The sequence below is a fragment of the Pyrgilauda ruficollis genome, unplaced genomic scaffold (genome assembly GCF_017590135.1).
Source record: "Pyrgilauda ruficollis isolate IOZ18807 unplaced genomic scaffold, ASM1759013v1 scaffold10, whole genome shotgun sequence".
NCBI classification, from domain to species: Eukaryota; Metazoa; Chordata; class Aves; order Passeriformes; family Passeridae; genus Pyrgilauda; species Pyrgilauda ruficollis.
In genome coordinates this window covers 7,115,197-7,143,135 of record NW_024508101.1, presented here as the reverse complement: position 1 = coordinate 7,143,135, position 27,939 = coordinate 7,115,197, and the positions used below count along the sequence as shown (strand labels likewise).

The 27,939-nt window shown below is 45.5% G+C and overlaps 1 protein-coding gene across 6 annotated transcripts in view; it reads right to left on the bottom strand.

Annotated features, from left to right (window-relative positions):
• Positions 1–27,939, bottom strand: part of CADPS (calcium dependent secretion activator) — a 204,619-nt gene that overhangs the window by 111,457 nt on the left and 65,223 nt on the right. For all 6 annotated transcript variants that reach the window (XM_041465232.1, XM_041465224.1, XM_041465241.1 and 3 more), the window contains exons 4-7: positions 23,662–23,742; positions 19,220–19,456; positions 16,845–16,966; positions 796–907 (exon numbers count right to left, since the gene is read on the bottom strand). In XM_041465232.1, the coding sequence (XP_041321166.1) occupies positions 796–907; positions 16,845–16,966; positions 19,220–19,456; positions 23,662–23,742 (552 nt within the window). The remainder of the gene's footprint in view (positions 1–795; positions 908–16,844; positions 16,967–19,219; positions 19,457–23,661; positions 23,743–27,939) is intronic.

Here is a 27,939-nt window from a genome sequence, read left to right as displayed (position 1 = left end):
AGTTTGCTGCCACTTCTGCCTGGGGCCAACACAAATTAAACAGCTGCACAAGATCCACGGAGACAAGTGAAGTGTCCCAAAGCATAGTAAAGTGCCATCCACAGATATTCTGCACCTGTGGGCTGCAGTGATCAAGGGTCACCAGTGCCAGGGCACTGGTTTAGGGGCCACAGGTGAGGGGCAGAGATGGGAAGATTTGCTCTGTGGCCAATACCCTGGGAATCTGAGCTCTTTGCTATTAACACCATTGATGGGAGCAATGAACCCTCATGTTCCTCTCCCCGGTGCAGCCCCACTGAAGCCACCAGCTCAGCCACCATCCATCCCCAGGGAAGCCAGGGCTCCAAGCCTTTTGCAGGGAGTACTGCAGTCAGTGCTTTCAAAAGCTCAAACTGTGTACCGGCTGCTCAGCAGATATGAGAGAAACTTAACAGTCCCTTGCCAAACTTAAATCCCCTCTTTTTGCTTCAGCATAATCCCCTTTTCTGCCTCAGGAATGTCCATTTCCGCAAGCCACTTTTAAGGCTTTCCGGTGTGCCAATATTGCACACAAGATCCTCTGCCTTTGCTCAGAGCAGGCACAGCCAGCTGAAATGCTGCCATTAAAAACTCACAACAAAGACAGCATGCGAGATGCACTCCTTTCCAGCAGTGCAGAGCTTGCTTTCTTTCCCCCTCCTGAGGCTTGGCAAAAAAACAGAGCATGTTGTGCTCCAAAGATATTTCTGTACAGGAGAGATTTCTCTAGAAAAGCAGGGCCAGAAGGAAACGTTACTAAACCCAAAATCTCCTTACCCTCCCAAGCTCTTTGTCCTCCAGAGCCAGCACTCCTGTGCTCTCCGTGAACAGCTTCACCTTCACTGCAGGAAGCGCGTGGGTCGTCGTGAAGTCTCCTTGGGTGCCCCAGCTGTGAAAAGAAGGACAGAGAGGTGTTCAGCTCAGCTGGCAGGTCAGCAGCAACACTGCTCAGGCATGAAACAGTTAACCTAAAAAGTGTCTGACACCAGCCAAAGTGGTTGGATAGTGTGAGTGACAAGGGTATTAATTATCTTCTTTGGGAAATGTGGGACAGATGTTTGGAAACATCCTTTTGGGAAATGAAGAGAGCATCTGGAAGCAGCACGAAACCAAGTTTAAGAGAACTTTCTTAGTTAGAAAGAACAATGTCTCCTGCAGTGTCAGCCTGTGTAGTCACAAGAGAAGCAGAGGATTGAAGACATCTGCACCCAGGATGTCTGTAATCACTCATGCCTGTCCTCCTCTCTTGGCTCATTAACCTCTCCTTTCCAGGCTGAAAGTGAAGTTTGCTTTTTCTGAAGAAACTGCAACTTAACCTGGGTTGCTTTCCAAGTCTCAGCCCAAGCAAAGTTTAAGTGCAAGCCATTATGTCTGGAGTAATCCTAGTTTTCTAGGACTACATAGCAGGACACCAGCTCCTTGTGGGTGGGACTGCATTGGCCAGGAAGATGCCACCTCTGCAACTACACCATGAACCACCGCCTACTATTTGTACTCTCTGAGTCATTCCCTGGCTTGGAAAGGAGTGCTATGGAGGCTGAATTACCCACAGCCTCTAGACACATGTCTCTAGAGGACATCTACACATTTCTGCAATCACAAGTTGCCCAAATGCAGAGAAAACCTGAACTCATTCCATGTGGGACCCTGCCAAGAGCGTGCCATGAGCAACACCTCTGAGTGATGTGGTGGAACACACACTGCAACCCAGAATGCTGCAAGTTAGATGATTACACCATAACTCACTAACTACTTCTATTCACCCTCACTCTGATAATGACACTTTCCCACTTTAGGCTGTCCTCAAACTAGATCCTCTCCTGAAGAAAGGCAGTTCCCTTGAAAAGGCTCAGAAGACATGCTCCAGTGACTAGATGTTCCTCAAAGATGAACACCAAGCAGGAAGTTTAGCATTTGGAAAATTATCAGTAAAAATAATTCACTTCTCCTTGTGCTCTAGGAGTATGGGTTTATGCTTTGCTCCCCACTGAGCAAATCTTGTCCAACTGAGCTCAGCAGTGAGCGTGTTCAGCACAGAGCTGATTAACAAGCTTGGGTTCTTCATCACCTTTGCTCTGAAGCTTCCTCTTCTGGTGTCACTGTTTCACATGTTTTGCCTTTTACAATGATGCATCAAACCTCCACCAGTGCCAGACAGCAGAGGTTTGGCTTAAATTATCTACAGCACTATAGGTCCAGTCAGGTCCTTTATATCATATTTTTTTTCATGTGTGAGCCATCAGCTACCTAAAAATATTTTAAGGGTAAGAAGCAAGAAACAACTTAATTTTCTAATCACAGATTTGGGTCACAGGTTATGTTTTCTCTCAAAAAACTGCGTTGTCACCAGGAGGGAAAGTAGGAAGATTATCTTGCTTTGGGTAAGAGGCAGAAGTAAGAAAATATCCAACCTTACACTGTGTATTTTGACAGCATCTGCTTTATAGAACTCGTATCTCTGTTTACTATTAAAAAGCTCTTATTTGCTGAAGCATTCCCAGACCATATGTTATCAACAAATGTTACTAACCAAATACAAACAGTAATTTTCATTAGGTTTCCTTCATGGGAACAACATTAACCACAAAGAGAATAAATGTTTCAAATGACAGCAAACATACATAGCAAACCCTTGACAACACTGGTGCTTACATATTCATACCCCAAAAAGCCCTGAAAAGATCTGCGCCAACAAATGGAGACCATCAAAAGTTGAGTTTTGTGCAGGTTGGAGCCTGTGGTGATGTCATTAGTTGCCATAGTGATGCTCAGCATAAGGCCATAATTCATGCCACTGAAACATCATTTGTATTCAATCTGAATACCCAGTTTATCTGGGCTGTGTATTAAATTATTGTTCAAAAAATTATCTCTGGATGGTAGCTAGGTATTAGGATCTTCTGAGGGACTAACAGTGTAATGGTTTAATTTCCATATTTAATCATTAAGCAGGTTATCACTGCAGGAGTTCATTTGTTGGGAAAGTGCACAGGGACCCATTGTGGACAAATGCCATGAAGTAGCAATGCTATTTTGTCCCTCTATCACAGAACTCATGCTGACACCTCAAAGCAATAAAACACCTGCAAATGCAGACAAACAAATGTCACTCTGACCAAAAGGACACACACACACATGGATACATATGGATGTACAAACACCAAAAAAAGGTACACAAGCAGAACAATCCTGGCAGTACTACCTCAACAGGACCATATTAACTATCTGAATCCTGCCTGAACCCCTCAGCTCAGTATTTCTGATTGGCCAGTGCATCCCAAAGTCTGGAACTGATAAAGAAATGCTGCTGTGCACAGAGAATTTACAAGAATCATTGCCTTATTTATGGCATCTGTGCTGTTCCAGTGCTCTCACCAGGATCTACTTTTGTCTCCAGGGTTTCTTATTTAGGATTCAAACTTAGGATAAGCAGCTAAACTCTTCTGGCTGCAAAGTGCCAGAGGTTGAGATATGCCCCAGGTGCTAACTTGACAGATGCTGGCCCTTGTTTTACCTTTTACAAGCATAATAACGAGATCATCACTGTAGACTTTGTGTCTGCAGATTCACCTAGAGGTGCCATCACAGTTACTGACCAAACATCCTGAAGTGCTAGGATTTTATCCTGAATGGAACAAAAAATGACACATATCCAGAGGGTGTGAGCGGCCAACAAGTAACAAAGGTCAGACCTTGTCTGCCATTACCTCCACAGCCCCATGGAGCACCTGAAGGATGGGTTCACCTGCCTGATTTCAGGAGCATTTGGGAGCTGTCACAGACACTGCCCTCACTCACACACAAAGGGCAGTGATGCCATTGCCAATGCAGGCGCCAGGCTGCTCAGACCTAGCTGCTCTCAGCTGTCTTGGATTGCTGATGTGAAAAACCTTCAGGCTGATGCTATTCAGCTCTTCCCAATTTATGGCCAAAATCTGTAAGACCACTCTCCTCCCACTGATGCCGTACCAAGCTCTTGCCCTTCCCTGCCATAAGGTCACTGCAGAAACAACTGTTGTCACCCCATGGAAGTGCAGTGCTTTGCTGATCTTTGGCTGTAGGGCTGAGGGCTTCCAAAATGCAGATATAGCAATTATAAAGTTAATTACCACACAGCTAAAAGACAAAAACTTTAAAACACTGTGGCACTGATAAGTTAAAATTCATTATTGAAATACTATTTGGGATATGAGTAAGGCTTGGCAAAGTCCTGTAAAGATCCCTGTCCTGACTGCACTCACGTATCACAAGAAACCAGGCAGGAGGGTCTCTGACTTCAGCTGCTTCTCTTCACAATATCCCTCTTATGTGACCTACAATTTTCTCAGCTGTCCTTGAGAGACACTGATTTAGTAATTTCTGTTCAACTCAAGTATGTAAGTTCCTCTAAAGGAAATTTTAGCACCTCTGACCTTCCTAAAAGCTAACATACACATTTAATACCCAGGAAAATTCATTAAACTCTTTCATTCATATACTGTGCTCTCCAGCAAGTCTGCTCAGCCCCTGCCTAATTTAAACGTCACCCTTCTTCCATCAATACTCTTGTAACTTGATGTAGCCAGAACACTGATGCCTGTGATTTATATAAGTAATGAACAAGTGCAACTGGGCTGCATTGCTGGGCCATGAATCAGCCCTGCTAAGCAGGCTAGCAGGGGAGCAGCTGCAGAGCCATGTGCTTTCCACAGGGGGGACATTTAAACATCCTCTATGACCTCTTCTCACGGGCTTCAAAATTATCAGAGGATATCTTTTATCCCTCTCCAGCTTGCACAGAATAAACAAAAAAATCAGAAAATGAAGTAAAAATGTGTACTAAAGGAGAGCTATGCTGTCCCCTCAGTGGGCTCACTCCAGGTGTGCATGATGCCCACTGGCCACAGCAGTTTCCTGGGACAGATCTTCTCTGCCAGAGATGCTGCTCTTCTGCCTTGTTCCCATAAATTCACCACTTCAGTAAAAAAGTCTTGCAGAATAATATTCCTACATGTTGGCCACATTTGCAGGAGTGTACTGAGCCACCTGCTCAGTCTAGTTTTCCCAAATTAACCAACTCAGCAGTAGTGCCTGTTCCCTCCCAAGACAGCAACACATCCCTGGGAAGGTAGGACATGGCAGGCAGCTGCTTCCATCTCTGCAGGGTCACCAAAACCAGCAGCAGCATCATCTACCCTCCTTCACAGCCAGCTGGCTGTGTGTGAGGGCACAGAGGTCCAGCTGAAAGGCATTTAATATATGTGACCATGTTTGGGACAACGGTGGAAGGCAGCTGTCCTTCCCTTGCTGTCCTCTGCTGTCAGAATGGGATCTGGTGAGGATGCCATGACTGGCCAGTCTGGCAGCCTCCCTCCCTCATGCAGTGCTGGTGGAGAGGTTGTGCTTCATTAATTTCTTTATATTTACAATCCTCATCTCTCCTCCTCTGACATGTCTGTGTCCCTCCTGGTGTATTGCAGCTAGGTCTCACCAGCACAGACAGTAGCCTGACAGACACTGCCTGGGCTTGGTGACTGCTTCACCTTGTGTGGTGTGATGCTTTTAATCCAGCCTTGTTTTCTCTGTTTACTGTGGTGCCCAGTCATGGTCCCTGCTGGATCTGGCTCCTGCTCTGAGGATGGAGAGTTCAGATCCCTGAAGTTCATTGCTGGAGACTGAAATGCTACATACAGTCTCAATTTAGTTTTCCCAGAAATCCTGTCTAACAAATGATGGTTTTATTACTTTAGCACATTCCTCCCTCCCAGGAGAGACCTTTAAATCTTGGGCCATAAATCATGTATACCCATGCTTGAGCACTGAGATAAACAGAGTTAGAGCAGAAGCACACCAGGCACTGAGCTAACCTACCTTCATGCAGCTGATGGAGTAGTGCACCTTTTCCTCTAATGTAATGCTAAGCTGTGTTTCTTTTCTACATATTCCTAGAGACACAAGCAAGGAGGAAAATAGACAGGTTTAAAGTATCTTTAACAGTTAACTATATGTGAAGAAGCACACAGGATAGCTTTTTACTATATTCTCTGATGCTTTATCTATACCAGCCATTCAAAAACATGAACTAGAGGTTGATGACCACAATTATCAGTGATCTACCTGAACTTCCCTTGCCCACACACAGAGGCAATAGTTCATTATAACTGAGCACAAACAGACTCACTCAGGTCAACAGCAAACCCTCAGGCAGGGATGGCATTAATCCCACTGGGATGAAAATACCCATTTTTTAAAATGAAAAGAGTGCTTGGGAACTTCTAGGAGCACCATAAACTAGGCAATGGTGAGTCCTTCACAAGCAGAGGCTGGAAGAGCTCACAGCTTCTTGTAGGGAGCAGTGCAGGTGAGGCACTGAACTGGCAGGGATGTGGAAGAACAGACATGTCTGTGACACATGGCAGAGGCAGGTGCTCACACCTGCACCAGCTGGGTCACAAATCCATAATAAACACAAGCAGGGCATCCCAAAGCCTTTGAGAAAATATGTATTCTTTGCAGCTCTTGTGGGTAATGGCAATGGATAATAGGTTTTTTGTTTATGTCTTTGGGATTTGAAAAAGCCCAAAGGCACAGAAGAATTCTGGATTTTTTTAGGCACTCCAAGAAGGCTCACAGGCTGGGTCACACACCTGGAGACCTATGGGATGCACACACAACTCTGTTTCAGCAGGAGAATGCCATAAACAACTGCCAGTTTGGGGATGCTGTGCTGGGGACAGCTACAAACTAGTTTGTGACTTCCTACAGTAGGACTACAAACCTCACTTGAAAACCCAAAATGTAGAGGACTGTACTACTGTTTAAATGTGCCTCAGTCCCCTGCTTTGGGCTCCTACTGTTGCAATAAGGAGAGATCTAATTAAATCAGTAGAGTTAGGCCTTAATTTGCCTCATCTCATTTTAGAGGCAGCAAGCAGATGAAGTGATGCCTGACATAGAGAGCCCCTGTCTTTCCACTGCTATAAAGGTGTGCTGGAGGTGACTGCTGCAGATTCACAAAAAAGATTTGAAATTAAAATCTCAAAGAACACATACAGATGCATATACACTGCTCATGCAAAAACATCCTGGGTTTGGAAATATCACTCAGGTGCTAAGAAAGGCACCGTTCCATTCTGCCTGTAGAAATGCACTGAGAAAGGTTTGCATCCATAACACATCGTGATGCTCAGGGGCTGCTGAGCCTCCTCTGGGATTCCTCCCACGGTAAAACTTTGATGTGTTTACTCACCTTCAAAACAGGATAACCAAAGACATCAGACACAGATTGACAACACAGCCTATTTTTGTTTACATTTGTTTCCTCCCCTCCCTTTCAGCTGCCAGAGCAGCCTTTCAGTCCCATCCCCTCGGAACAAGCTGAGCTGAAGTGGGAGTGACAGCACAAACAAATTTGATTCCTCCCAGACTTTCCTGCACAGACTTCGCAGTGATTTAAAACACGCTTTCACTGATGCAGCTCTCATGCAGGTGCTGACAAATCAGCATTCCTGCAGGCACTGGCCAGCAGACGTGGCTGTACCTGTCTTCCCTGGAGCCACAGAACACTGAGCAAGGCCATGGCTCTGCATGCAGCACTGATGTCTGCTCTGGGATAACCCAAGGATGCTCTGAGTGAATCCATAGTTTCCTATGGCACCCTAATTCCTGCTGAGCATGGAACACTCCCTCTGCTAAAATATAACACCACTGGTAAATATTTTGCTTACAAAAAGGGTGCTTATTTTCCCCAAAACACCACTGCAGAAAGCACTATGGTGTTATTCAAAAGGTGAGCAGAGACAGTGTGTCACTAAAGACTGGACTCCTTCTACAGCAGCTAAGGAGGTGTTCCAGCCTCCAGCACTTCATGCTCTGTCCTTTTCTGTTTCCACAGCTCTGAGACACAATGTATGTGTCACACACGCAGGCACCATCTTGCTTAACATCATGCAGACAGCAGTACCAGACCATCTCTCCCTCCAGGAGCTGCAACTCCCACATCCTCCAACTGGCTACGGCAGCGCTACACCGCCGGCTGAGAGACAAATATGTCTTGGAGAGATCACATCTGCGCCCGAGTGTGCAAGGCACAGAAGGGTGAGGGCAAAGCTGACAGAGACTGCAGCAAAGCAAAGCCTGCAAAGGTCTGCTCTTGATCTGCTTGTGGCTCACACACAATCCCCATGGATCCCGTCCCAGTGCCAGCACAGGGCACTGCAGCCAAGAGGAGCTGCTGAGGCCGACAGCACAGCTTTAGGAACCCAAAAAGGGATGATCTTTGCTATTCAGAAAATACAGCTTGATTTGTGTTTCCTGAGAATGACTGATACACTGGGGAAGTGTCATAAGGAAGGAAGAAGGGATGGGAGGTGGATTTAAAATCACATAATAGCTATTTATGGCCACGAGATGGCATTCCTGCCCCAGAGATGTCCCTCCACCATGCCTGTACCCAGCCCAGGACCACACACCCCTCCCAGACCACTGCAGCCCAGGCTGGACTCTGCTGCAGAAATCCCTCAACTGGCTTGGATGTGAAATTGAGGCAGTGCTATTCACCACAATCTTTTGGGTATTGACAGGGAAAATTAAAAAAAAAAAAAAGTTACATGCTTACTTTCCATGATTTAAATTATTGCTTTTCAAATGCCCTGTGCTCTTGTTCATACTATCACAATTAGCAAAGAAAAACTCAGCAGGGGGAAATGGAAGTGAAAGCCCAGCACTGTTTTACTGGGAGGTCTGAACTGAAAGAACAATTGCTTTTACAAGGGCTGCCTACTGTAGGTACTCCATCAGTGTATCTGCTTTGGATACAGCATGAGTTTACAGCTTCATTCATTAAATGCCTGTGTGCATTTACTGTCTGTACTCCTTGAAGAGGGTGACTTCAATGCCACACACATGCTAATCAAAGTTTCCTTTGGCCAAAGATGCTCCACTGACCCAGCCACAGAGCTGCTCACTTCACAGAATAACCAAGTACAATTCATCCCTTCTATCAGATCTTGTCACCCTGGAAGAAAATACAACTGCAGAGGACTGCCATTGGTTAAGGCCTGGTCATGATTTTGGACATAATAAAGTCATACCCTGTCACATTTACAGAAACTTGGTATCTCACAAACACAGACATGGAGAAGGAAATGGAAATCCTCTGCCTGAAAACAAAGGTCACTGGTTTTGCCAACATAGTCTACACCCTCCTTTATAAAACTTAGTAGAGAGCAGTGAAATATTTTCTAAATGCAAACAGCAGAAAACAACACAAGGTACTGAGAGAGACCAATCTGATTTTTATTTATGCCTCAACATACGTTATATTCTTATAGGGGCTTCCTGACTCACCCTTTTACAGTGGAATGGGACAGGCACCCTTCCAAAATCAGCTAAAAGGAGGAACAAGAAGTGTGAGACCATCTCTTGTTGTGCCATCACTCACATTTTTGCTGTCCTATATTTTTCTAAGCCAGGATCCAGGACAGGAAGCTCAAATCCAGCCAGACACCTGGGTTTGCCTTGCCCTATTTCTGACCAGTAGAAGCAAAGTTCACACTAGCATCTCCTGGGTCTGTGGGGATGAGTGGACAATTCCAGCAGGTGATGCCCACCCAGCCATCTGCAAGCTCCTCTCTCCATGAGCAGCCTTCTCCACGTAGTGACAACAGTATGCTGCTCCCTTTAAGGGCTTTTACACTTAGTCCTGTGGTTTGTTGGGAGATGCAGCACATTCACAAAGCCACTACACTCTACCTTCATTTCACAGAAAGGACACCTAAAATGTTGAAAAATCACTATCAAGCTCGGTCTTCTCATTTCACCATTCCAGAGCTTTGTCCAGACAGGAGCAGGCACAGCACCAGTTCTTCAAAGAGTGTCCTCTATTTCCCTACACTCCTTTGCAGCAATAGCAGTACCCCTCATTAAATAATAATGTTCACTACTTGTACACAGCACTTAATAAATAAACCAACAACTGTGCCCTTTCACATGCCTCATCCCCTGCCTTTCCTCTGGCAAATGATGTGCTGAACTTACACTAAGGCATGGCTTTTTCTTTTTTTTTAGAACACCACCTATAAGCAACAAACACCATGACTGCACGAATCCCAGGCCTTGCATTCTGCAGTCCTCCTCTTAATTAAGCACTATTTCAGATCACGGAGTCTCAGTCTCATTTCAATGTCCTTTTGGTTTTTCCTATCCCCATCTTAAGGCTGCAAGCATAGGAGTGATGAAGCAGACGGGTGTCGATGAAAATCGCCTTGGGCATCATCACACCTTCTGGAATACTTAAATTTGAATGTATGTGCTATCACAGGAATACATAATTCCCAAGTGCATAGGAACACTCAAGAAATTAGACAGCTGGCGAGAAAAAGCAAGACATTCATCTGTGAAAGAGAAGGTGCATGAGCTCAACCCTTACTAGACACCAGAGAATCCATGTGAAAGCCATGGTATGTGTGCTCTGAAAGTCAGGGAAAACACAGTCAGAGCCTGCACTTACTTGATACTGGAAGAAACCAAGTACAAGGGGTAAGTGTAAAGAAACAAGCCTTCATTACTCTTCAACACAGCTTCTAGTGTGGTACAGGAGAGCAGGGACTGAAAATGACACCTTTGGGAAAAGAGCCTCACCTGGGATCACCATCCACAGCCCCAGCACAGTGGGGCAGTCCAGGAGGTTCCTCCACAGCAGTGTGGCTGTCTGGGTGACACTCAGGATAAGGGAATTCCTACAGGATTTTGCCTTTATTCTGGAGAAAAATTCAGCTGCTTAATTTAAAGCAGAGTTTTTGTCCCACAGTGGCTGAGCTGGGTAAGAACCAATCCTGCAGAACAGCTATGAGGGAACATCAGAAAAGGTTCTGAATTCCTAATTAAAAAGGGCAGTAAATCACTTGCACAAAGACCTCCCATAATAGATCACATACTTGCACTCGGGTAATAACTTTTTATTGCAGTTTTTGCTGTGCTTAATGACTTGTCCACAGACTCCACTTTCAGAAATGGGAACATCACAGCGTAAATCTCAGGAGCATTATGGAAATATTGTCACACAAAAGGGGACTTGAAGAGCAGGTGAAACCAAGCTAACAGCAGAATCCTTCAGGTGCAAAGTAATGCACAGTCTCATCAGAAAACTGTCTCCCAGGCATGCTAAATAGCTGCAAGTGAAAAAACTTGTGTCAGGGATTTGGACCCCACTTTGTACACTCCAGCCTTAAACACAGGGGCTAAGAGCAACTGCCCTAAGTTCCTGTCCCTGTCATTTTCACCTCCTAGCCCAGCAGCATTGTGGGCTCAGGGCATCTGCACCACGCTCACAGAGACCAAAGCTGAAGAGCTGTCCTGGAAGACATTTCCCCAACAGATGCCTTGGGGCAGACTGACCCTCTGCTCAGAGCTCACCCCAAGAACAAGGACTGTGCCCCACAAACAACGGGGTCTGGTGTTTGCTGTACCCAGTCATCTGCTTTAACACATTCCTGAGGCTCCCAGAGATTTCCTGAGGAGAAAGAGCTGCAAACATCTGCACAGCTGTGACATGAAGTAATGTGACTGGAAAAGCAATCCAATCAGTGTGGGTAATTAAGACAGCTTATATTTAATGCTGAAGCCAATTAGAAGAGTAAGGAGGAGGGGAAAAAAAGCAAGAAAAAGCAGCTATTTCCTAAAATTTCCTTTTGCTTTGTTTTTTACCCAGCATCATGAATTTTGCTTACACAGGGCTTAGCTAAGCATGCAAACTTAAATATGAATGTCTACTTAAAACTGTGTAGCCACACAGGACCTGTTCCTGAGCTTTGCCAGGCCTGGAAGAGACCTACCAGGCCTGGCAACAACAGCTCTACTTAGAGATGCACTCCAAGAATTAAACACTATTCTCACTCACATCAACATAAACCCCTTTAGTTTAGCAGAGTCAAATTAGTTATATGGAATATGGAGTATTTTGAATTTATGCATCTCAGAAGGACTTTTCTCATTTTACCACAGGGGAGTGTTCACAGCATCTCCCAAGAAACTGCAGCAGCAAAACACTGACTGCAACAGAACACTCCCATCACAGTGCAAAGCCACTGGGCATCACTTCAAACTCCATGGCCTGAGGCAGGGGATTCCTGAATGAAAGGACCAGATTTTCCCCTTCTGCAGACAGAGAAAGCATCCCTGCTTGCCAGCCTCCTTTCTCACAGGGCTTCTCCCTTTGCTGCTTAGTGCCCACCTCCCAGAAGAAGAAGGTGACTAAACAGCACTGAAGCAGGATGCTGTGCAGGTCCCGTCCCCCTTCATGGTCAGACAGAGGGCTCTGATGGATGTGGCACACTAATTTGAAACAAAAGCTCTGGCTGAGTGATAAGCTTGGAGGTTTGGTGCAGGGATCTGAACAAGGGCAGCCTGTCGCAGCGGAGAGAAGCAGCAGAGCTGTCAGAGCACCTTGAAACAAATCAGGGAGCAGCATCAGAGCCAGCACAAAGATAAAACCAGACACCCCTGTCTCACAGGGAGGTGGCTAAGGGAAAGGAGATGGGAGAGGTTTAGAAGTTACCAAAGACATTACTTTATCAAGAGTGAATTTCTGGAAAGGGCACAGGGCTCAAGCCCTTGGTCATGACAAATGTAAGATGTGGCATGAAGTCAGATGAGAGCTATTGAATGTCCTTTCTCCAGCACTGCCCTACAGCACACACAGAAGAAAACTAACTACATGGAAAAAAATCCCAAGCAATGAAAAGTGGTCTTTCTTCCTTCAGAAAACAAGCTCCATCCTCATCTCTCATTCTCTGAGCTACTGCACCCTTGCACTAGGACTGAAGAGACTACTCTGCAAGGGGGACAGATAACCTCAAAATGAAAACACTTCCAGAGGAGCAGCCCACACCCCTGTCCATTCCTGGCACGCTAAACGCACAGACAGGTTAGCCAGATTCTTCCCCCACCAGTATTTACTGCTTTTACCCCAAATGGTTCAGCTCAGATCAATGCAGGGACATCCAATTTTCACTACTGTGATAGAGGAGAGAATAAGACTTATCTGGGTGCCAAAATAACTCCAGAATCTATAGCACTTATTCACAAGGCACTGTCCTTGCTGTTGTTTGGGTCTCTTTTCTTTTGTTCTGCTCTCATCAGAGAAAGGTGATGTAAGATGCTGACCATGAGCACTGCCACAAGCACAGGTCACTGTTTAAATATATCCAGCAGTTTCTCTGGAGGCTTCTGGACAGGGATCTGTGTCTGTTCTGTGCTACTCCCAAACCCCTTGACAACCCTGTTCCCAGGTTGCACAAACATCAGCAATACTAACACAGCTCCTGGAGGGCATTTTGGAGACATGCAGAGGACAGACCACAGGCCAGTACACAGGGAAGGGGGGAGAGGTATAAACCCCACAAACATCTGCAAGAATACAGTTTCAGCACAAAAAGCAGTAAAATCCTTCTCACACTGGGATTTGAGATATTTTTTAGAGGTATCTGTGTGTTAGGGTATAATACACAAAAGCTTTTTCTTACACAACTTATTAAAAGCACTACTAATAAAACACTGCAAGCCTGATCTGAAATGAACCTTGCTATTTCAGGTCTGGCTTTCTCTAGAACTGTGCCATCCCCTGTATCTGTGCTGAGGCAGATAATCCTCACATGAAGGGATTGGACTTAAAATGTCAGGAACCAACATGAAGCCTGAGAAGAAATAGAAGGCCAGTATTTACTGTTGTCTCAAACCCCACATTCCTTGTACACAACTCATCTGATGCCTGGGTACTGAGGGCTGCTAACCCTGCTGCTGCCCTGCCTCTCTCAAGGTCTGCAAATGGGATTCAAGCTCCAAAGTCACTAAGACCCTTTCTTCTCAAAAACTGCCCATTTTGCACAGAATGATGAAAGATGAATCTCACACAAACCTAGACCAGTGCTTTTGGAAATCCTTCCCTGGCTGGTGAACTGCCTTTTGTCATTAGAGATGTGGAAGCTAGGCTGGAACCCCTGGCATGGCACTGAGCGGAAGAGCAGCCACCATCACCAGTGTGCTGTGACTTGGGTGCTCTGGCTGAGGGCTGGCATTTCAAGGACACATGAGATTAAAATGAACAACTCCACGAGTTAGGTGAAAGGATGTCCTACATGTTTGAGTGGCCCCTAACACTCTCTACCTCAGGACATGGGGCTGTCATAGAAAAGTGAAGTCTTCTAGTGAATCTTACTGTTCAAATGTAATTTTTGTCCCCTGATGCTTATCAGAAATTTAACCTTCTGTTGCCTGTAGAACCTCCAGACAATGGCAAAGCTGAATTTCAAACAGTTTCAAGGCTGACAGTTTAAAAATGCTGCCTGATTCCAGACCTGCATCCACTGCATATTCTGAGCACAGGTGCTTAACCCACATTTTTTGAGTCTCTGAGACATAAAACTTCTGGGATGTCCAGAGTTAACTTGCTTCAGTGTTCACAGTTTCATAGTGCTGAGGCTCACAATCCCCAAGTATTCTTCACCCCCAGGCCAGGCAGCATCCCTGCCAAAGCACACAAATCCTGGGATGCTGGGCAGTGAGCAGTCCCTCACGCCTTCACTGAGCTGCTTCCTTTCTGTAGGGATGGCTTGCTTGTTACAAAAAGCACAGAAGCAAAGTGTGAATGCCCTCAGTGAGACTGATGTCAGCATCTAAACTAATACCTCCAAAGGCTGTTTTGCCTGGCCATAAATCCTTTGTTTCTAAGGCAGCACTGCTCAAAAATGCAACAAAACCTTCTCTGAGCAGTTTCTATCACTGCCCTCATCACCAGAGTACCCGAGGTCCTTCAAGTCTTGTATTAAGCAAGATGACAAACATGTCACATCTGATTCATTCCCTCTTTCCTTCTCAAGAGAACCTAGGCACAGTAAATTGCTTTCACAGAGCTTTGGCTTCCTGTGTCTCTGCTGCTGTGCCTGGAAGGGGAGGCAAGGTGCAAGAAACACCTCTAATGCGGACAGGAAAGAAGGACAAGCTTTTTGTGATGGCTTCTGGTTTCTGTGAAGATTATTCTAGAGCCTCAGCTTGGCTGGGCTTTGGTTCTAGAAAGAAAAGGTCTTAGGACCCTCCTGGATTTCAACTATCAAACCTACTCCTCTCCTAAGCCATTTCCATAAGTATTAGCCCAAGTGCTGGAGTAATCCAGAAGACTTGAAGCCTGGCTCACACCTCTACAAGAAGCCAGCACAGAGAGAGGATGAGTGTGATGGACTTGCATGACTTTTATCACACTGCAGCACTCAGTGTTGGCTGCATTTCTTGAGGGCTGATGGCTTTGTGCCCAGACGCTGTACATTTAATTATAATAAAAAGACACACTCAATTAAAGAGTTCACTCCTGCAGGTCTTATTTTCAAAGCAATTCTCATAGAAATGGTGCTACATCTTGCAGTAAGAAGACCTGTGTGTGGAAGGGCAGATCCTTCCTGTGAGCAAAGGTGGGATGAACAGACCAATCTAAACAAGTACATGCAACCCAGGGAAATGTGCTTTTTCAGTATGAATAGTAGCAATTTCCACTAAATAGAGCCCAACTTTCTCCACTGAAGCAATAAGAATACCTAAAATAGTGACAATTGTAAGTTCTCATGGAAATTTTGCTGTAAGCTCAGCTCTCTTCCTTCCTTCTCTAAAGCAGATTTCAAAGCATTTTGAAAAGTCAGCCAGGCTGCAGCACTTTTCCTGATTGGGAATATTGTTTTTGAACAGCTTACTGCAGATTCCTGCTGCTCTGGTGCAGCACAGGGCATGAGGCACCAGCAATTTCTGTGCCTCTGTGAGAGGACAGTGACAGAGGGAAGGCAGCCTGTCCTGGTCTCTGCACTGTCCTGCCTGCACCCACTGTTCCTGAGCTGCTTGCAGTGCTTGTGCACTGTCATGTCCTGCAGCCAGGTGGTTCTGGATTTCCTTCCACGAGCTTGGGAAGCTCTTGGAAAAACACCTCTGAGGACAGGCCATGGGGAATGGGATATGAGCACAATAGCACTGCTCCCTAATGCTGGAGGAGGCTTCATACCACCTCAGCAATTCTCCACTGTCAGGAAGTACACTGAGAATTTAATTTATGTGTGAAATCTCTGCAGTCATCCAGAGAAACACTGCCTCAAATCCAGAGTGTTTCAAGTTAACTAATCCCACAAACTGGAAAGGAAACAAGCCATTCATCATTTTCTCCTTCCAAATAACAAAGCCCAATCACTACTGGTAGGTGTTTAACAACATCCAGGTAAGACAAAAGAAAGCCAAGTATGGGGTCAAAAGTGAGGATTTGGGGATGAGGTCAAAGAGGACAGAACAAGATTCTGCCCTCGAATGGGACTGGGCCAGAAAGGTCTCAGATAAAGCTTTAACTGAGTAAATTGAAGCTTTTCTCAGATCCTCTCTTCCACCTCTGGCTGCCAGACTGTGTCCCTGCCAGCTGTTCTCCTTCTCATAGGACTGCCAAAACCCTGACAGTGAGGACAAGATAATTTACCTACACCTGATGGCACCAGTTCAGATGGACACTCAGGCAAGCACTTATCTAAGCACATGCTTAACTCCATCCCTATTTAGTAAAGCACTTATGTATAGGCACAAATTGATCTCTCTTATGGCTAGACGAGACATAAGCCTCTCATTAACACTTTATTCCCCTCTGTCAGGGCTTATGTGCCATTTTTAGCTGCAGGACAAGACCCTGCACATGTGGAAGGCCATGTTTCTCCTCTGCCTCTGAGAGCCTTCACCATGCAGGAGCCAGAGCTATCTGCAGTGACTCAGCAGTGCAGAGACAGGGCAGAGCAGAGCGTGGTGGGGAGACCAAAGAGCAAAGCAAGGCTTACGTTGGCTTTGAGGCCTCAGCCTGGTCTGTCTGCAGCTTCTCCCCACCTTCCACTTCCATGGTGCAGTACACGATGCGGTTGGGGGCCAGCGACTTCAGCCCCTGCACCTCCATGATGACAACCTGCAGGCAGAGAAGGAGAAATGTTAGAGGAGCAGCCTCCTTCAGACCCTGCTGGGGCTGCTGAACCCTGGGGTCAGCCAGTGCTGGGGTCCTCCACGTGCTGCTGGATGTTGACAGGGGCAGGAGGCAGGGATAGTGGCACTGAGTGGGGACTGTGGCAGCCAGGCAGGTCTGTATGGAGACCAGGATTCCCTCTGACTGCACAGGGGCTCACTGAAACCCTTGGGTGCCCAGGGTGCACCAAACTTCAGGAGATGGGCTTCACAGACATGGTCCTGCCCCATCTAGAAATGCCTTAATATGTGAAATCCAGGCTAAAAAAAAAAAAAGCACACAACTACTCAGCTTGTGCCAAAAGCATATTTTCCATATTAATCATAAAATGGTTTGGGTTCACATTTGAAGATCATCTGGTCCAATTCCCATGCTGAGGCATGGACATCTTTCAGTAGATCAAGCTGCTCAGAGCCCCATCCAACCTGATCTTCAAAAACTCCAAGGATGAAACACCTACGTCCCATTTGTTGCCTCTTCCAGTGTCCTACCACCCTCATCAAAACCACTTTCTTTCTTATACCAAATTTACATCTACACTCTTCCAGTCTAAAACTGCTGTCCCCTGTCCATTCTATAGCTCTGGTTAAAAAAAAACAAAAACAAAAAACAACTCCCTTCATCTTGCTTATAGAAAATCTTCCTAATTAAGAAATCACTACCTAAGTTTCTTGCAGGTAATTAATTTTTTTCCTTTTTTTTTTAAGGTGATTAATCCCATTAACCACACACCTTAAACATTTCTACAAGAATCACTGTGGGAGTCTCTGTTCATGTTCTATTACAGCTATTTATGTAGTATATACACAGGGGTTTAAAATTCCTCTCCTCAGGTCTTCTGATCTGTCTGGAGCTGAGGATCCTGTCCCTGGCACACAGAGCTCCACAAAGCCTCTGATGAGTGCACATTTTTGGTAAAAGCTTTCTTGCAGCAGGAGTTTTGTGCACTGAGCAGTGCCCAGAACTGCCAGCTCCTAAAGTCAGTGCTTCACTGGGCTTTGACTTCCCACCAGATGGGGTTCAGCTGGAGCAGAGCATTTGTGACACCCTGCTGTGAGGGTGTCCCTTCACACACAGCTGTACACGCTGCACAGCTTCTGCAACAGGGGGGCTACTGCTTTGTGATAGTTCCCTGCTCCTCCACATGGCAATGCTTGGAAGTCAGCCTTATTTGATGCTGCTCTTGAAGGCACCATCCCTGGGTTCACAGCCCTAACTTTAAATAAGATGAACTGAATACTATAAAGATGGTTTCAGACACTTAATGAGTTGAATTCTAAGACTGGACAACCAGAGCTAAGTTTTGCATTAACGTAATATGTATAACAAAAGACCCCCCCTAAGAAGAGAAATAAACAGGAAACTACACAAAACCACAATTTTCTGATATTTCTGCATCCTACATTTTTGACTCCATCCTGGTAGTTGTTTTGACAATGTAACATAAACCCACTCATTGACAGACAACAACAATTCTGTAGGGGTGAGCTGATGACTCCTTGAAGTAAATATGCCCACAAACAGACCACAAATGTGTTTGCACAAAACAACTGAGTTGGCTGAAAACAGCTACTGAGCAACACTGTTCCAGGACTGAGGCAGCAGCAGCACCCTGCCTTTCCCTGGGCTGCACAGACAAACTGCTCAACAGAGCACTGAGCAGAAAGTCAGCATGCAACAGAGAGCAAAGAGCAACCCAGCACAGAACAGTATTTCCACACAAACTGCAAACCAATCTGTTGGGTGAATTCAAACCCCAGGAATTTTTCACAATTCTTCAAAGAGGAAGCAATTCTCGCAGGGAAATGCAGCAAGCCCTGTAGCTGGCAGTAATTAAAGATGCTGATATTTACAGTGTTGCATTATTGTAATGGTTTTGGGGACAATACAGGCTCGGGGTTACTGGGCTACACTCAGTAACAAACTGCATGAAGAGGTCAGGGAATGATGCAGATTTCTGGGCCATTTGATATACATCATCACAAAATGCCAGACAGTGCACATCACACAGATTGTTCCAACAAGGTGGTGAGACACTAGAAAGGACACAGTGTTTAATCACAGGCAAAACTTCCAGTAAACAGAGAGTGACTTCTACTCACCTCTCTCCACCTAACCTAAAATTGAACTGAGCACAAGTTGGCTGCTGTGCTTTTTACTCCCATGAGCTCTGCACACTGTTGTGTGCATGAAGCTTACCTCCAGGGAGAATGACAACACGACGTCTGACTTGGAAAGCTGGTTCTCATTTTCCTCTCCCATGTCAATTATTGAGGTGTTGTGGCTACGTTTCAGCTTCTGCAGCTTGAACTCAGAGCCTCCTTTAGACACAGGCATGCTCTCCAAGTTTGCCATCAGGAGATTGACAGATGACTTCAGCTCCTCAATGTACATGTTCTCCATTTCTTTGGACACAAACTTGGGAAACTTGCGCTCCTTGGATTTGGAAACAAACACAACAGAATGAATGTTTGTGACAATCAACAGCCACTTGTTGCAGTGGGAGAATCCCCCGAGAGCATCTGCAGAGGTTTGTGAGCAGGGAGCTCCTACAAACCAGATGACAAATTACAGCTTCCCCCGAGTAATGTAGAAACATTATTGCTAGTTTCTCACAGAATTACTACTTGGTACTTGTCCAACTTTCCTGCATCGTGCATGCACTTGCTTTTCACTGACTTCTATCTGCAATTGGGCTTTTTCCTATGGATGGCATTTTCCTCAACTACAAACACTCCAGGCCAGATCTCAACTGAACTTTGTGACCAACAGCAACTTACTGATTCAGAGGATGCTGACAGTAAGAAATTTGTTTTCCAGTCTTCCAGTTGCACCAGCTCTTTTTAAAACACTTCTTAGTGGTTGCTTAATCAGATTTCTAGGTGTGAAAGGAGCCCAAAGAGGGAAAACTGTGGGCCATGTGGCAGGAATGTTTGGTCCTAACTGAAAGAAGGGGTAAAACTCCTTTCCACTACTTGCCAAGGCCTGAGCCTCCCCCAAAGAAGACAACTTTTCGCTGTGACATTTTCCAGTGCTGCTTGCTGTCAATGGGAAATTTAAACTCTAAAACCAAGGGTGACACTGAGAGCAAATTATGATGTTCCCCAATGCATGTTCTCAGCTTTGAACTGCTGCCCATCACCAGCCTGAGCCTTACATCTTCTGACAACTCCTCCCATGGCCTGAATCTGCTCAGGATTCAAATGTCTCTCAGTGGGTTACAAGACACTGTGCAAGGTGTAAGACAGTGAGGCAGCATCTGCAGCCAGGGAACACAAGGCTGATGTGCAAACAATCTTGGTGGCAATTCACAACATTGTAAAATGCCATTTGTAAAATGTATGCTAAAAAAGAAAACAAGGTCAGGTTTCTTCTAGAAGTCTGTCATCAGGCTGCTGAAGGAGTTCTCTGCACTCATTCTTGCATCAGTCCTTAAGATCTTACCCACTACAAGCAGAGCTCACAGCAGCACTCACACAAGCAGCTGAAGTATAGTCATCTGTTTCCAGCCTCAATCTTGGGAAGCAATTCCCTCATGTAAATTAGACCTACAGTGAAATAAACTGCCTAATCAGCCTCCTGTATTGTCTGTGCATTATATAACTAGCAAGTCACCCCTAGGAAAAAAAAAATGCAACTGTTTCGTAGATTTTGAGAACTACTGCTGCAGCAATGATGTTCAGTTATTATTGCTTTTTTAGCATGCTGTCATCCATCTCTCCAGGGACTGTAATTTTGGCACTGTCCTCACAAACCTCTTCAGCAGTGCAGCAAGGACTGAGACATTTCACTGTGAGCCACCAGCAGCTTCTCATATTAGGGCTAAAAATGTAGTTTGAAGTGATGCACAACAGTTTAATTAGAACTATTTAGCTGATGTTGGAAATGCAGAGATGCAGATGTGGTCTCAAGTCACCCATCAGACTGGAGATAAAGCTGGGGGAAGTCGGGAGTAAGAAACTATCAAGAGACGCAGACAACAGCAAGAAAGGTCATTAGTCACTTCCCCATGTACTGGGAGCAGAGAGAGGATCAGGAATAGGGAGAGAGTCACAAGCATGGAGACAGGCAGTGTTAGGATATGAGGAATGACCTGTCCAGCAGGCTGGAGCAGAGTGGGTCCAGCCCCAGACAGACATATCATGCCAGCGTCACCACCAGGTCTCATTTAGTTGCTCTTACACGTGCTCCTCCTTGTCCTTGGAGCCAGGTGACTGGGAGGGGGAAAAGGCACCACAGGACAGCAGAGCACTTGCCACTGCAGAGAAAAATGTACGTCTGCCTTGGCATCACTAAGCTCTCAGCTGTAATGCTGCTCTATTTAGCTGCTGGAAAAGTACAACAGACAGACTGAAAAGCCTGTCCAGATTCAGCTTTAAAACATCTGCTTGCCACAGAGCGTGATCCTCAAGCCGCTCCAGGGCTGGGCTGATGTGCTTTGATGGAGTCGGGCTCAGTGGGGGACCTTGCCTAGCATGCCCTACTGCTGCACTGAGCTGGGCACAGGGGAAAGGCAAAAAGACCCAGAGCTGTGTCCTGGTATGCAGAGGCAGGAAAGCTGGCACAACAGCGACTTGTTCAAGGTCACACAACAGCTCAGACGAAGCCTTGCAGAGCCACTGGTCCCGTAAGACTCCACAGCCTTTGCTGCCTCTGAAGTGCAAATGTCCTAGTGTGAATTTCTTAATTTAACAACGAGGTATTAATTCGCCTCGAGCATGGAATCTCCAAGACAGACAGCTCAGTGCTGGTTTCACAAGCACTGTAAGCCTCCCTGTGCAGCAAATCTGTATTAAAAGCTGCAAATTGGAGATAAAAATGGAAATGCTATCCTTTCACTGAGATGAATTGTGAACCTGCCCTCTGTTGCAGGGAAAGCAGCCTTGCCCAGAAAGGAGGCTATAGAAGATTCAAAAGGTCATCTGGATGCCTCCAAAATATGGTATTCACAAATCTGAAAGAACAAGGTTTCTTGCAGGCAGATGCTGGTGGGACCTGACATTCTGAAGAGAAAGTCTGCTGCAGTACCATGACGGAGATTAAATATCCCTAGCTGCCAACTGAAACCCAAGTAAGTCCCTTTTACTCTAAACCACCCCCTAAGCTGCCCTGCTGTATTTTAAAGGTTGAATCCTGCACAGAAATATGTCAGGTTATGTTGAGGAGTTTCCCCCTGACTCTCTCTTGGATGACCAGCAGTGTCATGGTTTGTTTTCAGCATCCTTGGGGGAAGAATGAAAATGGCAAATTCTCATTTGCAAAAAATAATTAATGATGCTGCAACTTCTGCTGGCTGCTACTGAATCATGCATATTGTTGTTCTACATACCAGAAAGAGAAAATTAAACAACAAAACCAGGCAATCTTTTTCTCAGGGCCTGGCTACCTATCTCAGAACCAGAGCAGCTGCACTCAGTGCAGAGGCTTACATTTTACTGCAAATAAATACTGTAGGTTTTCTTGACAAGAATGAAATGGCAAAGGGCCAAATGCTGAACAAAAGACCTCCAGTGAGTTTGCTGTTTTGCTGCACCATTGATTGGACGTGTGGTCTTGGCCATCTCACTAATTTTATCCGTGAAGTGCGGAAAACCGGAGCCTATGTCCTCAAAGAAGAAACAGCAGCAGATGTTTAACAGAGGTGCTAGTGAGGAGGAGCTGTGCAGGCTCCACCAGCACCATTGTTAATGCCTTACTATAAATCAGTATGCTCTGCTTTTCACATCCAGGCATATCAGTGTGGTTGCAAACAGCTCTGATATTACCTTTCTTATAAAAAATCCTAATTTGGGCCCAGCTCAGTGCTGGAAGGACTGCTGCTGAAAGGCAGGTCCCTAGACTGAGCTCATCTCTGTGATTAGATTTTTTTTTTGCCTTGTAATAATGGTTTCTTGATTATCAAGAACAGCCAGATAGATCATTCCAAATGACTTCAGCCCCATTAGGGCTTTATCAGTGACTCAGAGCATCTGATTAGAGGCAAGGATAAAACTTGGCCACACTGATGTCAACAGGAGCCTCTCCATCATCTGTGGTCCATTGGAGGCCAGTGTGGGGGTGTGATTTGCTCCCAGGGAGATGGCTCCTTACAGAAGGGTCTCTAGGGAGATTAGCTGAGCTCTTGGCTATCAAAGCTGTTTGGAGGTCTCGTGCCTATTGTTCCAAACAGCAGCAATGTCTGCAGGGGGCAGTGATGGTCTGACTGCTCTCATGCACAGAGTGAACTTCTTTGAGACAATACATCTGAACGACCTTTATTGAGGCAGCATTTACCTACAGGCAGGAAATTGTGGCTCCTATCAGCCCAGCAGAAAACCACAAATCCCATTAGGATGATTCCTGCCTCCTTTTTTACACACAACTATCCACCTTATTGTCTAGCATAGAAATGTGACACCTCTGAGGATTCACAAGAGATTTTTCAGGAACCTAAACTCTCCCAGCTCATCAGGACATTCCAAGAAAAGCACATCAGAACAGCTTCATCTTGTTTGTTTGCAGCTAATAATCTGATCACTTTTAACCAGTAATTACTGTGAGAAGAAACTTGTAAGAGAATGACAGGACCTGGGGGCTGCATCAAACTCCTTGTACACTCCTAAATGAAGAGGTTATTAATAACAGTAGACTTTTGTTTTTACCTTGGCAATTTGTTCTGCCATTTGGAGACGTCCATCTAACTCGCGTCTGATCTGTGCTGCTTGCTCATCAGGGTTGTCCAGCTGTATAAAAACAAAAGCCAAATCAAGGTGAAAAATTAACCAATGCAACACCTTTAGGAGCAGTTCAGTTCTTCAGGCTGACCACCTGTGCTACATTGCTGATAGACAGAGCGAGTGGTGAGGGGCCACATTCTGGAACAGAAGTTCCCATAAAGGACAAACACAAAGTTCACCGATCCAATACAGTTTTTGATGCCTGCCCTGCTGCCTCCTGGGGCTGAACAGAAGCCCCCACAAAGGACAAACACAAAGTTCACCAAACCAAGACAGTTTCTGATGCCTGCCCTGCTGCCTCCTGGGGCTGAGCATCCTCACCCTGAGGCGGTCTGGTGCAGTGTAGTCTGGAAAGTTACAGCTACAGTGATGACAAAAGTTCTGATTCTCAGCCTGATGAATGCTGAGCTCATCTGTTGGTGCTCACTGGATCAGCTGAAACACCACATTGCCCCTGACCCACTGCTCTCCATGGCATCTCCCCATCTGTCTGCCTGCACATCCCTCACCTCCCCTCTGCCACACATGCTCACACAGACCCGCACAGGTGCAGGTGTTATTTCTGCATGCTGCTTCACCACTGATTTTCCAGAGGACCAACAATGGCTAAGATTCATAGAAAGTGTATTTTTGATTAGCTTTTGAAAGCCTTTGTTATGGATTTAATTCAGGAAAACTACAAAGTGTCCTGACTGTGATCCAAATCCATTGAAGCTTCAACGGCTTCATTCACACCAGCTGCACAACATAACCTGCTGGTGTGGTTCATCTTTATATTCCTGATCCCAGCACCAGGACAGAGCCATGGATTACCAGCACCTTTCAGGATCAGCTGCCCCTGTTAGTTTCTCCATGAACAAATGTAGAGAACAACTATCCTGCACCTCTGGAAGCACCTCTTGGAGCTGCTTCATTAAGGGTAGGAAATGTACAGTCCCAGATTTTCATTTCTTTGCAATTCTGAAAGAGGGAGCATTATTTGAATTCTATCTGAGCTACAGTAATTGAGGTTAATCACACATTACCCAAAATAACTCAGGAGCTAAATTTAGGAATTGAGGATGCTGCTGTGGAGGAAGGTTGATTTTGCAGTATGATAATGAGCCAAAAAAAATGCCTCACACTTTCTGCACTATCTTGATTGTGCAGATGTTTTCCAGTGATGATACAGGTGTTCAGGAAAGATCTGACTGCAGAAGATTATTTTTCTTAGGAGCCAACAAGCAGCCTAGGCAATCTTTATGGCTGTGGTTGAGTGGATAAGGTATTGCTTTCCAGGGCTGTGCTTCCCAAGACTAAGTAGTGACGCCAAGCCAAGTAGCCTGGTACTTAAAAGAAACAAAAAAAATCTTTCCAGGCTGTATTTTCAAAGGTTCTGCATGATAGCTCCACGACAAAAACTGATCTTTGGGAAAGAAATCCTAGCCCGTAGTAGCCAAAATAACATTTTCTTCTTGTTGTCTTCAGAATGGTACTAATGAGACAGCGCCTGCCTGTCCTCCTGGCACCTTCCAGCAGATCTCTTGTGACTAAGAGCAGCAGCCCAACAGCTCAGCCACTGTCTCCTGCTATGCCTGGGAAGGACTCCTGTGCCTGGGAAAGGCTCCTGCTGCCATCAGAGCAAGCAGAGCACATTTTACACAGCCATAACACTATATAGAGCCATTAAGAGAGTAATGCTGGTACCCATAAAATATACTTTGCTTGTGAAATACAGAAAGGTGCAAATGTGAGGCATACCATCTAAGCAAGACCAAGTAAGGCAACACAGACCTTAATATCATTAAAACTCAATTTCTTAACTAGAGAATCAGCTATTTATTATCTGCCACATGCATGCTCACTTTATATTCAAGTACTTGACAGCCAAATACATAAATGATTTAAAAAGTCAAAGAGAAATGAATTAGTTTCGTTCTGCATTATGACTATGTTATGGGTGTGCTGCAAATAAAGCAAAGATATAAATCATAAAGTTGCCCCAGTCAATTAAATGTGAAAAGTATTATAGATTTCAGTATATACATGATTTGTCATACACACTGGGCTTTTCTTCAGCAGCATGCCACAAATACATGATTTACATAATTCGTAATTCTCAACTGATCATTACCCAACTGCCTGCTGGTAAATTAGATGTTTTCATACGTCTACCCACAACCACATTAGTTCTCTCTGCCTGCCCTGCAGAGATTATCTACATTGGTGCAACAGTTGCTAAAGCAAAATAATAAAAATTAAAAACTATAGGTATATTAGGTTTTAAGTGGAACCCAAAACTGACCAGCACTGCAGCCAGCCTATCACTGCAGGCATTGCAGGGCAGGTGTCTACTTGAACCCCTGGTAAGGGTTCAATTGCAAGAGGACGACCTTGCAAGAAGACAAGGTTTTTTTATATTTAAACTCTTAATAAGGAATAATTTTAGTGGACACTAGTAAATAAGAGAAATGGGTTTAAAACATTCCTCACGAGAGTCTGACAGTTTTGATTGCCAGTAAGAACCAGTTGCTGGCCTGCAGAAGCAATCCTTTGCTTCCATCCCCCTGAAACAAACTCACAGAGAATTTCTTCCTGTTATCCTGAATAGATGGGAGATAATCCCTCTACATCTCTGAAAGGCAGAGGCAGACACAAACCAACCAGCTTAATTAGTCTGTAAGATCTTCGACAAGATGCACAGGCACCTACCAAACCCACATCTGAAGTGTTTACTGCATCAGAAATCACCCACATATCACCCAGCCTGAGCCTTATAGTTTTTAAAGCCAAGAGCCCAGGCCCACTTCTACTTATACCAGGAAATGCCAAAGGCAGTGCAAGGACATGAAGGGTTAGGGGATTATAAACCCCCATGCTTTTGGAGTCCAAGTGTTTTATTTGAAGTGTTTACATTGAAAACTCCAGCTTCGGTTTATCACAGCTTAAAGCCAAACCATTTACAATTGCAGCCATGGCTCTGAAAGAGCTGCAGGAGCAGCCCAGGCTGGCCTCCTCTTTCCTGCTTTGTGCACAAAGCACTTTGGTTCAGATTCACACCTCAGATCCACCCACCTGCCTGGGGACTGAGCAGGGCACAGCTCTCTTGCCATCAACCACAGCGAGAGGGCTGCAGATGGAACAAACCCTCCCAGCCTGGGGACAATGCTGGTGGCACAAGTGACACGCTGTACACAGCCCTTGGCTGGTTGGTAAGAGCACAGTGGATCTGGCTGCTCCACCAAACATGGATTGATGGGGCACAGTCCCAGCAGACACAGGGAGTGAAACACGGCACAGGAGCTAAACCCACGCTCTGAGCTCAGCTCTGCTGGGACTAACAGCGTTGTAAACTACAAGGGTTTATAATGAAATAACAGCCGTGGAAGCTAAGAGGGTTTGTAATGACAGGATGCAACACACAGATAAAACCTACAATGCCTGGCATTTACACTGTGGATGTGACAGGTATCATTGGTGTAGCTGCCATCAGCTCCAGCCAGAAACCACCGGGACCATTTAACAGTTTAAACCCTCCCTACCAGCCACTGCTAATGCTGACTCCTGCTTCCCAGCAAAGGCAGCAGATGTCACAACATCCCTGCTCCTGAAGAGCACCTGGGGCCTGTCCCAGGGCATGTCCCCTCCCTTGTAAAAGGTCACAATGTGGTGCTGGATCCAGTGGCCCATGACACGTGCTCCTGCAGAGGACCAGCCTTTTGCAAGGGGGTTCTGGAAAAACACATTTTCAATGCTCTGGCAGCACAAATGCTGAACTGCAGCAACCTGCTTTCTGCTGCATTGGGAGCAGAAACACACCTGGCTTTTATTCTTCTGGAAAGGAAAGTATTTAGTTCAGGTCTCTATGAAATCCTCAGCTATTGTCTGTGCTGGTTTTCCTTCCCAGCAGAATTGGCACCCAGGAATAGGTGATCAGGTGGGCTGCTGTTGAGCAGGGACTGTCCTGGCTGGGGGCACTCTCAGTGATCCCAAACATTAATTTTCTCTATTCCTGTATCCAGTACACCACCATGCGGCTGGAGGCTCTGAAAATGTCACTTTCTGAATTATTTTCCATGGCTGGAGGACTAAGACAAAAGCCATGACCCACTCATGTTCTTTCTAAGCCTGGCTTAATTTCTCCCAGAATAATTAGTGCAGCCAAATGCATATGCTGTGCATGGTTATAGGTGCCAAATGCCTCAAAGAGAAAGTTTTCAAGGC